The sequence below is a fragment of the Chelmon rostratus genome, chromosome 24 (genome assembly GCF_017976325.1).
Source record: "Chelmon rostratus isolate fCheRos1 chromosome 24, fCheRos1.pri, whole genome shotgun sequence".
Classification (NCBI taxonomy): domain Eukaryota; kingdom Metazoa; phylum Chordata; class Actinopteri; order Chaetodontiformes; family Chaetodontidae; genus Chelmon; species Chelmon rostratus.
In genome coordinates this window covers 712733-724418 of record NC_055681.1, presented here as the reverse complement: position 1 = coordinate 724418, position 11686 = coordinate 712733, and the positions used below count along the sequence as shown (strand labels likewise).

At 46.4% G+C, this 11686-nt stretch overlaps 1 protein-coding gene across 1 annotated transcript; it reads left to right on the top strand.

Moving 5' to 3' along the window:
* Positions 1 to 1196: 1196 nt before the first annotated feature.
* Positions 1197 to 11537, top strand: LOC121627611 (cytochrome b-245 heavy chain). The gene is made up of 13 exons (XM_041966626.1): positions 1197 to 1351; positions 1766 to 1858; positions 4200 to 4310; positions 4472 to 4556; positions 5492 to 5640; positions 6440 to 6621; positions 6726 to 6858; positions 7008 to 7100; positions 7786 to 8039; positions 9352 to 9514; positions 10008 to 10154; positions 10274 to 10398; positions 10804 to 11537. Exons 1-13 carry the CDS (start codon positions 1307 to 1309, stop codon positions 10919 to 10921), a joined length of 1698 nt encoding a protein of 565 aa, XP_041822560.1. The 5' UTR covers positions 1197 to 1306; the 3' UTR covers positions 10922 to 11537.
* The last annotated feature ends 149 nt before the right edge of the window (positions 11538 to 11686 follow it).

The following is an 11686-nucleotide window of genomic DNA, read 5'->3' as shown; positions in this document are numbered from 1 at the left end:
AAGCATGTGGCAATTAATCTCGCTTTTTGCTTCATGTTTAGAAATCTGCCACTTCCTCTGCTTAAAATTCACAATGTCACCACTGAGTATCAACTTCCTCCTCAGCGGTCACCCGGGTTACGGCGTGAACACATCCAGGACCGAACAACCGCCGCTCAAGACAGGAGGAGACGTTCAGCCTTCCGCTTCATGTTCGGTGAAACTCCAGAAGAATGAAGATTTTATGACGTTTCGTTAAAGACATTTTCTCAATTGACTTCTTTCTGCGTCAGAACTTTTTCTAACAAACGTGGAACCGTTTTATTCATTTCACATGAGACTTTTCTCTGTCTGGGTTTTCACCGGTTTGAAGTGGGCGGTGCTCTGTGGGACAAACGACATGTCACGTATGTCTGTGCACCAATCAGGATTTAGCAATATTTGAACAAGAACCTGATGTTTGTTTGTGGCCTCGTCTGTTGTCAGGGAGATAATGCTGTCAATCAAACTTTGATTTTGAAGATTTGAAACCAAGTATTCAAAGGCTTTGACCCCCCCCCCCCCCCCCCCCCCGTGGCTTTAAAGGATTTTAAAGTAGATTTAATGGAGTTGATTCTATTGGCTGAGAATCCACAGGTCAGAGGTGAACAATGGTGAACTGACCTCGGAGTCTGTGCAGGAAATCACATCAAAGCAGGAAACGAATGCTGGAATTTAAACCATTCAGAGGACAGAAGTGTGACGTCACTGCGATGGATGATCGATCAATCATTTCACTTATTTATCAGGGAAAATATCAAATATTCTGTGATGATTTGCTGCGTTTCTCTGTTTGATATCATTTTAACCTGAATGTCTTCAGCGTTTCCAGCTTTGGTCGGACAGAACAAACATCTGCAGACGTTTTATTTGATTTTCTGGATTAAAAATGATAAACTGACGAGGAAGGATTCGTCAGTGAGGAAGATGATGTCTGCAGTCTCAGGTTTTAATCTCATCTGTTTCAGCTTTAAGTCTTCGTCTGGAGCCAGAAATGAAAGCTTGTGAATGTTGAGGCTCGCTGAACTTTTCTGCGACCACCTTTGAGCGAACGTTGGGCCGATAAACAGCAGGAGATGAATGAGGAACCTCCTGCCGGCGGACCGCAGACCTTCCTTCTGAAAAGCTGTGAAGGGTAACTTCCTTATTTGCTCTCAAAAAGGTCATAAAATGAGTAATCAGTCCACTGCACTCTTCACTCCCTCCTTCGCTGCTTCCTGCTTCCTTCTCTGCGATCACATCAACACACTCTTGTTCACACACACACCTGCTCAGACGCACCTTCAGCATGGGGAACTTTGCTGCCAACGAGGGACTCTCCGTCTTTGTCATCGTGAGTATGTTCTTACTTTAATCCTCCTCGCGGTTCTCTTCATTTTCTTCTTTTTGCTTTCATTTAATTTAACTTTTGCTTTTAAAAGCACATTTTTTTAAAGTGCATTGACTTGAATTTGACTTTGAATGATTCTTCTTCTGTTTTTTGAGGACACAGTTTATGTAGAATGAACCATTGGGGGCTCCCAGTTGAACCTGGACCCCCAAGTTTAATTCAAGGGTTGTAAATGGTGAACATGGGAACAACGTGTTGCAACAACATCCAGGATGATTAATATAATTCACATTTTAGGATGTCAAACAAATATTTGTACTGTATCTGTGAACATTAATGTGTATTTCGTGATGATTTTTGCTGACTCGGCTGTTTCGCTCAGCTTTAACCTGACGGTTGTGGCGATGTGTGTTACAGCTGGTGTGGCTGGGCATCAACGCCTTCCTGTTTGTCCATTTCTACATGGCCTTCCTGGTGGAGCGATGGTTTTACACCAGGGTCCTGCTCGGGGTGAGTCTGACCTACATCTGTTGCTGCCCTTCACCTGCTCCACCTGTGAGACGCCGCTCCGTTTCTTAAAGTAGCCTCGCAGCTTTACTCCGGTCTGCAGAGGAAACCTGTGAAAAGCTCATGAAAGATGGCAGAAAGTGTGAAATGAGTCGTTTCAAAAACAGGACACAGACTTTTTCAGTTCCTTGAAAAGTCCCAGAACTCCCCAGCAAAAACATCAAAGTTCTTCAATAACGCGAACTCTTCTTCTCCTTTCTGAGACGGTTCAGAGCACAGAACTGGTCCAGTTTAAACAACAGTCAATCGATCCAGTCAAAGAAGAAAACTCTTCTTCTTCTCCTCTTCGAATGATCATTTCAGTCACGTTTTAGTGTGAGTGTTCTTCTCTGAAATCAAACAAGACTTCTGAGACATCTGAGGACGTCACCTGGCTCTGGGAAGCTTTCTGACACTTCATTCAGCAGCTGGGAGATTTCTCTGCTCAGACCGGCCGCTTCATGTTCTCGTTCCGCTCCTGAACTCCTCATTTGATCCTTTAAGATTCACGCAGGCGCTTCATTCAACCTGACCTCCATCAAATCAAAGTGCCCTCAGGCTCGTTCATTCTGGGGCTTCCCGCATCAAAGAGTCGTGGTGTAAAACCCTCAACACTGAGCAATAAAGCGGCGAGTCTCAGAGCAAACACGCCTCACCTGCGCTAATCACACCTTATCTGCACCGCGCTCTGTCACAATTAAACCAGGGCAGGAAAGTAGGTCTGACACGAGGGTTAAAGTTTGCTCTGCGGTCACAGCTGGCTTCATGATACACTGAGTCAGTGCTGCCCCCCCCCCACCGAGCAGAAGTGAAACATGGAGGCGCTCACCCTCCGTTCATGTGTTTGATATATTCAAATGTCCTCACAGACGCAGAGAAATGAGGAGCAGCATCTGTATCAAGAGGGCTTGAAGAGAGCTAAGAAACCTTCCGACTGGGGGTGGGCGTGGAGGGAGGGGTCGAGGTCGAGACCACTGTGGGTTTGAGGTTAAACAAAATATTTGGATCGTGTTTAGATGAACGCCATCGATGAAATGAAAGCTGAAGCCTCTTCACACACGTTCATAAATCAGTGTGAGCAAATAAAATAAAACAACACGTGCAGTACATGTACACACAGTATGTACCAAAAATATGTGCAGTACATGTACACACAGTATGTACCAAAAATATGTGCAGTACATGTACACACAGTATGTACCAAAAATATGTGCAGTACATGTACACACAGTATGTACCAAAAATACGTGCAGTACATGTACACACAGTATGTACCATATATATGTGCAGTACATGTACACACAGTATGTACCATATATATGTGCAGTACATGTACACACAGTATGTACCATATATACGTGCAGTACATGTACACACAGTATGTACCATATATATACGTGCAGTACATGTACACACAGTATGTACCATATATACGTGCAGTACATGTACATACAGTATGTACCATATATATACGTGCAGTACATGTACACACAGTATGTACCATATATATGTGCAGTACATGTACATACAGTATGTACCATATATATATACGTGCAGTACATGTACATACAGTATGTACCATATATATGTGCAGTACATGTACATACAGTATGTACCATATATATGTGCAGTACATGTACATACAGTATGTACCATATATATACGTGCAGTACATGTACACACAGTATGTACCATATATATGTGCAGTACATGTACATACAGTATGTACCATATATATACATGCAGTACATGTACATACAGTATGTACCATATATATGTGCAGTACATGTACATACAGTATGTACCATATATATACGTGCAGTACATGTACATACAGTATGTACCATATATATGTGCAGTACGTGCAGCATCAGTGTTAGTCAGTTATTAATGCAGGAGGATGAGATGAGCGGTGAAGATTTCAGGACTGATCAATAATTGATGAATACAGATATGGTACATGGTGCACGGCATGCAGAGTCCGGTCCCTGTGGCCCTGCAGAGGCCCGGCAGGGTGGGCGGGTTGCTCTACCAGTCGTATCGTTAAACTGACGGGCGGGTCAGCCTCTGTGGAAGCATGCGGACGCCAAGATTCAAATGAAATCACTGAATAAAACACAGGAAACGAGAGGAAACGCGTCCGTTAGCGAACACTCGTCATCTGGAAATAACTCTCTGCCTCATTTGACTCATTTCTACTTTTACTTCTTCTTCTTTCTTTCTTGTTCTACTCAGTTTGTGGTTAACTTCACTCAAGCAATCAGACCTTTGATTTCTAAAGTAATCTGATTACTCTCCTCCTCAGCACGCCCTGTCCTGGGCCAGAGCTCCTGCCGCCTGCCTCAACTTCAACTGCATGCTCATCCTGCTGCCGGTGTGCAGAAACCTCCTCTCCTTCCTGCGAGGCTCCATCCAGGTATCCACGAAAACCGTTTAATCAAGCAAAGATTATTGATCTCCAGCAAAGGATCAATCAAATTTATATTGTTCCTGAAACCATGAGGAGGACTGAAATGATCTGCCGGCCGAATGTTTGCTGTTGTTTGGGTTAAATCTGTGCTCGTTCTTTGTCTTCAGTACTGCAGCCGGACGGCAGCTCGCCAACTCGATCGAAACCTCACCTTTCACAAACTGGTGGCCTACATGATCGCCTTCCACACAGGTATTATTTGTGCTGAAGATGACTCAGAGAGCGATGAAACAGATTTTATCAACATGATGTCAGAGGTCAGATGGGCATCAAAGGTGGAACAACGTTAAAATTATGTTTTATTGCTTTAATTGAATTTTATTCCTTTTCTTAGTTGTTTTTTAAACTCTGCTTGTTTTTATGATGTAAGGTGACCTTGAGTGTCCAGAAAGGTGCCTATAAATAAAATTCATTATTATTATTATTGTTAAATGAAGACGTCAGTATTGACCAACCAAAACGATTTGTGACGTTTACTCGTTGATTTGGGACGGACTGATTGAAGGCAGTTCTTGGAGGACGGGTCCTGGTTTTACAGACATGTGAAGTTGCCGTTTTATTGTCATCGTCATGGCAATAAAAACAAATGTTATAAACAAACGTTATCATCACATATTATCTGACCAAGTGGAAGCATGCAGATGAACGGCAGAGGACCTGTGATAGAGCCTTGAGGTCCTCAGGGTTCAGGTTTAATATTTTTGAGAGGTGCTTTTCATATGAAGGTTATTATATTTTCTGTTACTTTTATTTTTCTTATTTTACATTGAGCTGATAAATTGTGTCTTCACTGACTCACAGCAATGAAAAACATATAAAGCACTGCCAAGGAAAGCTAACTGCTTTTTGCAGCTCAGTGGCTTGAGTCACTACAAGTTCCCGTAAGTTTCCCGTAACCTTAAATGTGTTAATTCAGAGGTTTGAATTCAGAATCAAACGGAAAGTCACTCAAGTCATATTTACATAACATGCAAATCAATGAAATATTTACAGCTGCATTTCTGACGTTAAATCTGTGACACATTGATGATTTGTCCGTTCACCAGCTTCACATGTGTGTGGTCAAAGCAGTTTGTATTCACAGATCCCATGTGACCTCAAACCCCTCGCCTCTCTCCCTCTCCTAGCTGTGCACATCATTGCACACTTGTTTAACTTTGAGTATTTCATGGACGCTCAGCTGAATCGCAACAGCAGCTTTCTGCCCTTCATCCTGTCTGAAATCGGCAGCGGGGACAACGCCTCGTTCCTGAACCCCATCAGGACGAACGAGACGGTGAGTGCTGCAGAGGAAACATCTGATCTGATCTGATCTGGTGTTTTTCAATCACACGCGACTGTTGCTAAAATCTGTGAAATTCCATCGGCACGATTGCAAAATTTAGTTTCAGTGAGGAAAAAAAAGGCATTACTTCATCTCACCGACTTCCTCTTCGGTGGTATTTGTGTTCTGATATTCTCGTTTGAGAAAGTTCCTCTTTGTAGTTACAGTTTTCAGCTTCCAAAAACATTTCTTCAAAAGCCACGACACAAAGAGGAAAGAGCTGCAGCTTCTTCCTCACACGAAGCCTCGTATTCATCGGTTCAGTGGAAGACGAATACAGTGAAGCTGCTTTCTCAAATATTCTCAATCTGACGGCAGAAAAACTCACGTTTCTGGCTTTGTTTTTACCAAAAAACTTAAATTAATACTCCTATTTCAACATGAACTGTGAGATCAGGTCGCCTACTTTGAGCTACATTTCTCCAATGAACGCTGTCATTATAGTCTTCATCATGTTGTGAGGCAGTCTGCTTTGTAGCATCCAGACATCAACACTGTAGCTAAACCGTTAGCATCTTTAACGTCACCCCCCAGCAGAACGTCCCTCATCTCAACAGGAACTATGACAAAACAGACATTTGGAAAGCTGCCGTGACCTGCAGGCGCGATTCAAGTGGAAACAAGTGAGGAAGTGCTCGAGGTGACGACCCACGTGACCGCGACCCACGCCATGACTCACCGTCTGCGCGGCCGTTCGAGGAGAAAATGAGTTTTAGGAAAGATCTGACAGGCAAACTGTGCTCTGATGCAGAACCCGACCATCGTCATGTTCACCACCATCGCCGGCCTCACGGGCGTGGCCATCACGCTGGCCCTCATCCTCATCATCACCTCATCCATGGAGGTCATCCGCAGGTCCTACTTCGAGGTGTTCTGGTACACCCACCATCTCTTCGTCATCTTCTTCATCGGACTGGTGTTCCACGGCTTCGGGTGAGAAAGCGCAAATCACACTTCTCTAGTGTCTTACCTCCACTGAAAGTGACGCTCACTGTTCAACGCTCGTTCCTCCTCGCCGCGTCGATGACCGGCCGCAGGCGGATTGTGCGAGGACAGACGCCCGCCAGCCTGAAGACCAACAACCCCGAAGTTTGTGCCCAACAGTTCGAAGACTGGGGAAAAAATGGGTCCAACTGTGCTGTGCCGGAGTTTGCTGGAAACCCCCCGATGGTGAGCTGCTGGAGAACGCTTTGTTTTACTGCATGTGTCTGATCAGCTGACTCCAGTCATTGGCTTTGACCTTTGACCTTTGAAAACTGCATTCTGAAAGCTAAAATACTCCTGCAGACACCGTGTCCTACCTCTTTTCTTTTCTCCAGACGTGGAAGTGGGTGGTGGGCCCCATGATCCTCTACGTGTGTGAGAGGCTGGTCCGCATCTATCGCTCCCACCAGAAAGTGGTCATCACCAAGGTGTGTAGAAGAGGTGGAACGACGGCGGCCTGTCAGAGGCCGGCGGCCGTTTGTTCAACTGACAGTCAGCAGAGTTAAAGCTCAAAGCTGCTTCAAGTTGGTTTGAATGTCTGTGAAGGAATGTTCTTCTTATGAGTGAGCATCTGAACTGATGTTTGTCTGACTGTTAGCAGGATGTCTCTGTGGGGGAAAGCTTCTTTTCCATCAGTGAAGGTGGGCGAAATGACAGAAATACATCAGCGTATGATGCAGTTCAGCAACTCCTCTTCCCTCATTCAGGGAGGACTGATCGCAGGACAGCTGCATTAGACTGCGTTAGTTCCAGCCAGGCGTACCTAATAAACTGGCCTCTGAGCGTCTTCTGATGCAGGTCCAGATTAAAGACATGACCTCTGATTAAAGACTTTTCACTCTGACTGACTCTGAGTCAGTGAGTCGATCAGAAGGAAAATAACAGATCGATCATTGAAGTCATTGATCAGGAAACTCTCTGTCTGCTGTACGTTGATGTTGATGTGTTGACGACTGCAGTGACAAAACACGGCCTGCAGGCGTCCCCTCGGGCTCTGGGAGGGTGTGATCGTGTTGTTTTCAGACTTAAAGAAACGATGTGGGTGGATAATGAAAGCAGGTTTTAGCTGCATCCTGTACTGGCCTGAATAAAACCCTCATACCTGTCCCTCAGGTGGTGATGCACCCCTCCAAGACCCTGGAGCTGCAGATGAAGAAGAAAGGCTTCCATATGGAGGTGGGTCAGTATGTCTTCATCCAGTGTCCGTCCGTCTCCAGGCTGGAGTGGCACCCCTTCACCCTGACCTCCGCCCCCGAGGAAGACTACTTCAGCGCCCACATCCGCATCGTCGGAGACTGGACTCAGGCGCTGTACGAGGCCTGCGGGGGGGACAAAACCGAGACTCAGGAGGCCTGGAAACTGCCCAAGTATGACAGCGGGGGAGGTGGTGAAAAAAGAGGAAAACTGCCTCAAATTGCTCGTGATTATGTTTGATTGCACCATCCGCCTCTTCGATCCACCGCTCCATTGAAAAGTGGCTTATTGTGAGTCACCCCCCCTTTCAGCAGCGAGCGGAGAGGCGGAGAAACAGTGAAATCGTACAATTTTATCTTCCGACATGGAATTAGTTTTCCGCAGCGGAGCATCGCTGTGTTGTCGGTCGATGGCAGGACAGCACTGCTGTATTTCCACTTCAGTAGGATTAAACTGCAGGACATTTACTTGCAATGAAGTATTTTTTCATTATTTTATTGCTATTTTCTACTGAAAAGCAGTCACACTCTGACACTTTCTGGTAAATATAGTAATTCAGTCCTTGAACTCCCCCTTTAGGACGTGGCTCTAGACTTATATCTATAAATATCTACGGCTTCCCGAGCAACGGAGTACCTGAGCAGCCGGTGGTCTCTCAAGAAATAAACACTGCTGAATTCTGGCGATTGACCAATCAGAACTGAGCATGTCAGAGTGCCGCGTTCGAAGTATAAATATATATCCAGTGGCGTGCACAGACTTTTTGAAGGGCAGGGGCAAAAAGGAAAAAAAGGGCACATACAGCGTGTCCTCGCCACTTAAGAGGGCACTTTAGCACGCGTTTTGGCTCCCAGGGGGCACTTTAGCACATGTTTTGGCTCCAAAGAGGGCACTTTAGCATGCGTTTTGGCTCCTAAGAGGGCACTTTAGCGTGCATTTTGGCTCCCAGGGGGCACTTTAGCACATGTTTTGGCTCCCAGGGGGCACTTTAGCACGTGTTTTGGCTCCCAGGGGGCACTTTAGCACATGTTTTGGCTCCCAGGGGGCACTTTAGCACGTGTTTTGGCTCCCAGGGGGAACTTTAGCACGCGTTTTGGCTCCTAAAAGGGCACTTTAGCACACATTTTGGCTCCTAAGAGGGCACTTTAGCACGCGTTTTGGCTCCTAAGAGGGCACTTTCGCACGCGTTTTGGCTCCCAGGGGGCACTTTAGCACGCATTTTGGCTCCTAAGAGGACACTTTAGCACGCGTTTTTCAAAAACTGGGCCACGAGGAGGGGCAGTCGCCCCCCTAGCCCCCCCTGTGCAAGCCACTGTATATATCTATATCTATATAAATATATCTCTGCAGGAACATCGGTTAGGCTGGGGTCTGACGCTCGTGGACACAGTGATGGACAGCTGGAGGAGGTCCACTGATATCTGTGTGTGTGTGTGTGTGTGTGTGTGTGTGTGTGTGCGTGTGTGTGTGTGTGCGTGCGGTCAGGCTCGCCATCGACGGCCCGTTCGGCACAGCCAGTGAAGACGTGTTTCGTTACGAGGTGGTGATGCTGGTGGGCGCGGGAATCGGCGTGACTCCTTTCGCCTCCATCCTGAAGTCCGTGTGGTACAAACACATCCAGAACAACCAGGACGTGTTCACCAAGAAGGTGAGCGACTCAAGGCTTCTTCCTGTGCTTTCAACCATATCAAACGGTCTTCTTTCACGCAGGAAGAAGAGACGCCAGCATTTTCATGTTTCTCAGGAGCTTTGAGGCTCATTCTTCAGTTTGGGAAGGGAAGTCAGACAAAACGAGCCTGACTTCAGGTCCATTTAGCAGCTTTTTGTGGCGCTTTCAGGCGTGTCACATGGTCTTCAGCAGCGGATGAAGACCATGTGACACAGAAAGCACCAGAAAGAAGCTGCTGAACATTGATGCTGAGAGGTTTTAGCGCCGTGGATGAACAGAAACAGACCCGTGTCCATGACAACCTGCTGATGAAGACCATGCGACACGGTTGAAAGCACCAGAAAATGCTTCCGGGTGGACACCGAGCAGCGATTAGTCAAACTACTGTTTCCAAGAGCGAGAGCGTTCTTTCATGCTGGATCAAGGGTTGCTTACTCGTGTTTTTCTGAGCTTTCGGTGCCAACCCCCACAGATCTACTTTTACTGGCTGTGCCCGGAGACGCAGGCTTTCGAGTGGTTTGCCGACTTGCTGCAGTCTCTGGAGGGGCAGATGGCGGAGAAGGGCATGACCGACTTCCTCAGCTACAACATCTACCTCACCCGCTGGAAGGAGACCGAGGTAGGGCGGGGTCACATGACCAAAAGCCTCGTCTTTACTCTGTACTTTTACTGCAGCTCAGAGGTAAATGTTGAATTCTGGAGGTTGAAGTCAGATCACGTGGTCTTTGTCTTCTTCAGGCGGCTCACTTCCGTGTTCACCACGAGGCGGAGAACGATCCAATCACGGGGCTCAAACAGAAGACGCATTATGGGAAACCCAACTGGGACAACGAGTTCACCAACATTACGTCAAAGCACCCGGGGTGAGGCCCCCCATCACTGTACACACACACACCACTAACACTACTACTAGAACGACCACTACTGATAAGAGCTACTAGTTCTGCTATTACTACCAAGCCTAAGACTGCTGTTTGTACTGCATCTGTTACTACAACCACTGATACTTTTACCTGAACAGTCACCACTTCTACTGCTAATACTGCTGCTGTCGGCCTTACAAGTACTGCAGCTTTTACTTCAAGCACAACTGCTACGACTGCATTTTCATAAAGTGGATGAAGTCGTACCAACAAACACGTCTCCATGACAACAGAGCAGACTCGGCTGCTTCCTTTTAGCCAGACTTTGGATTTCCCTGCACTGACATGCAGAGTTACAACCAACCATAATCATGTCGCTCCGCCTTGTGTTTGTGTGTCCCGCAGAGCTAAAGTGGGGGTCTTCCTGTGCGGTCCACCTCAGCTGGGGAAGTCTCTGGAGAAACAGTGTCTGTCCCACTCAGAGGCCGACGTCAAGTTCATCTTCAACAAAGAGAACTTCTAAAAAACGCCACGAAAAGCACGAGAGGAAACATCCCAAGTAGCAGCGAGGTGGTTTTTTACGGGGGCCGCCGGCAGCTCCTCGCTGACTTCCCGCCGCAGGCGTTTTGCAAAGACGCCGTTGTTGCTCAAAAAGGGTCGAGGAAATGACCCTGATGTATTTTCCACATTAGCTTCTTCTGCTTTTCTGTTACAACAAGCAGCAGGTTTCAACACTTTTCTTCCTTTCTTGAAAACTTTCACAGTCATAACTTCCGAAATGCAGTTTTGACACCAGATGATTCAAATTCCCAAACCGAGAGAAGCAAAAGAGCTGCAGCTGCTGCAGAGGAGCTGCAGAGGAGCTGCAGCTGCTGCAGAGGAGCTTCCAGGGACAAGCAGCATCAAAAATGAGCTTAAACAAACTCCTCGGTGCTTTTTAAACAGTGTTTTGTGTCTTTATGTTTCTCCTTCATCAGTTCATTCTTTGCTGGCATTCAGAAACCCTCTTGGTGAGTCCTGGATGAGGCTTTTCTACACAATAAGTGGACTTTCTTTACATTTCTCCACCTTTGTGGTCGCTGTCCTGAGCTGTCGACACTCACATCTCTTGCGCGTAAATAAAGCTGATTGTGATTTTTTCTTGTTTTTGGTCTGCTTTGGTTGGATGAAGGACAAACCAGCTGAAGAAGTTCAGCACAGACCTCGATGCAGCGTCCTCGTTCTGTTTCACAGAGTGAAGTGATGAAGGCTGTTATTAGTGAAGCTGAGCTGGCACTAACGTGCTCTT

Bases quoted from the DNA above. Each gene is read 5' to 3' on its own strand.
- LOC121627611 (XM_041966626.1), top strand. From the start codon at position 1,307: ATGGGGAACTTTGCTGCCAACGAGGGACTCTCCGTCTTTGTCATC. The intron at 1,352-1,765 runs GTGAGTATGTTC...TGTGTGTTACAG, and splicing joins GACTCTCCGTCTTTGTCATC to CTGGTGTGGCTGGGCATCAA. The intron at 4,311-4,471 runs GTATCCACGAAA...CTTTGTCTTCAG, and splicing joins TCCTGCGAGGCTCCATCCAG to TACTGCAGCCGGACGGCAGC.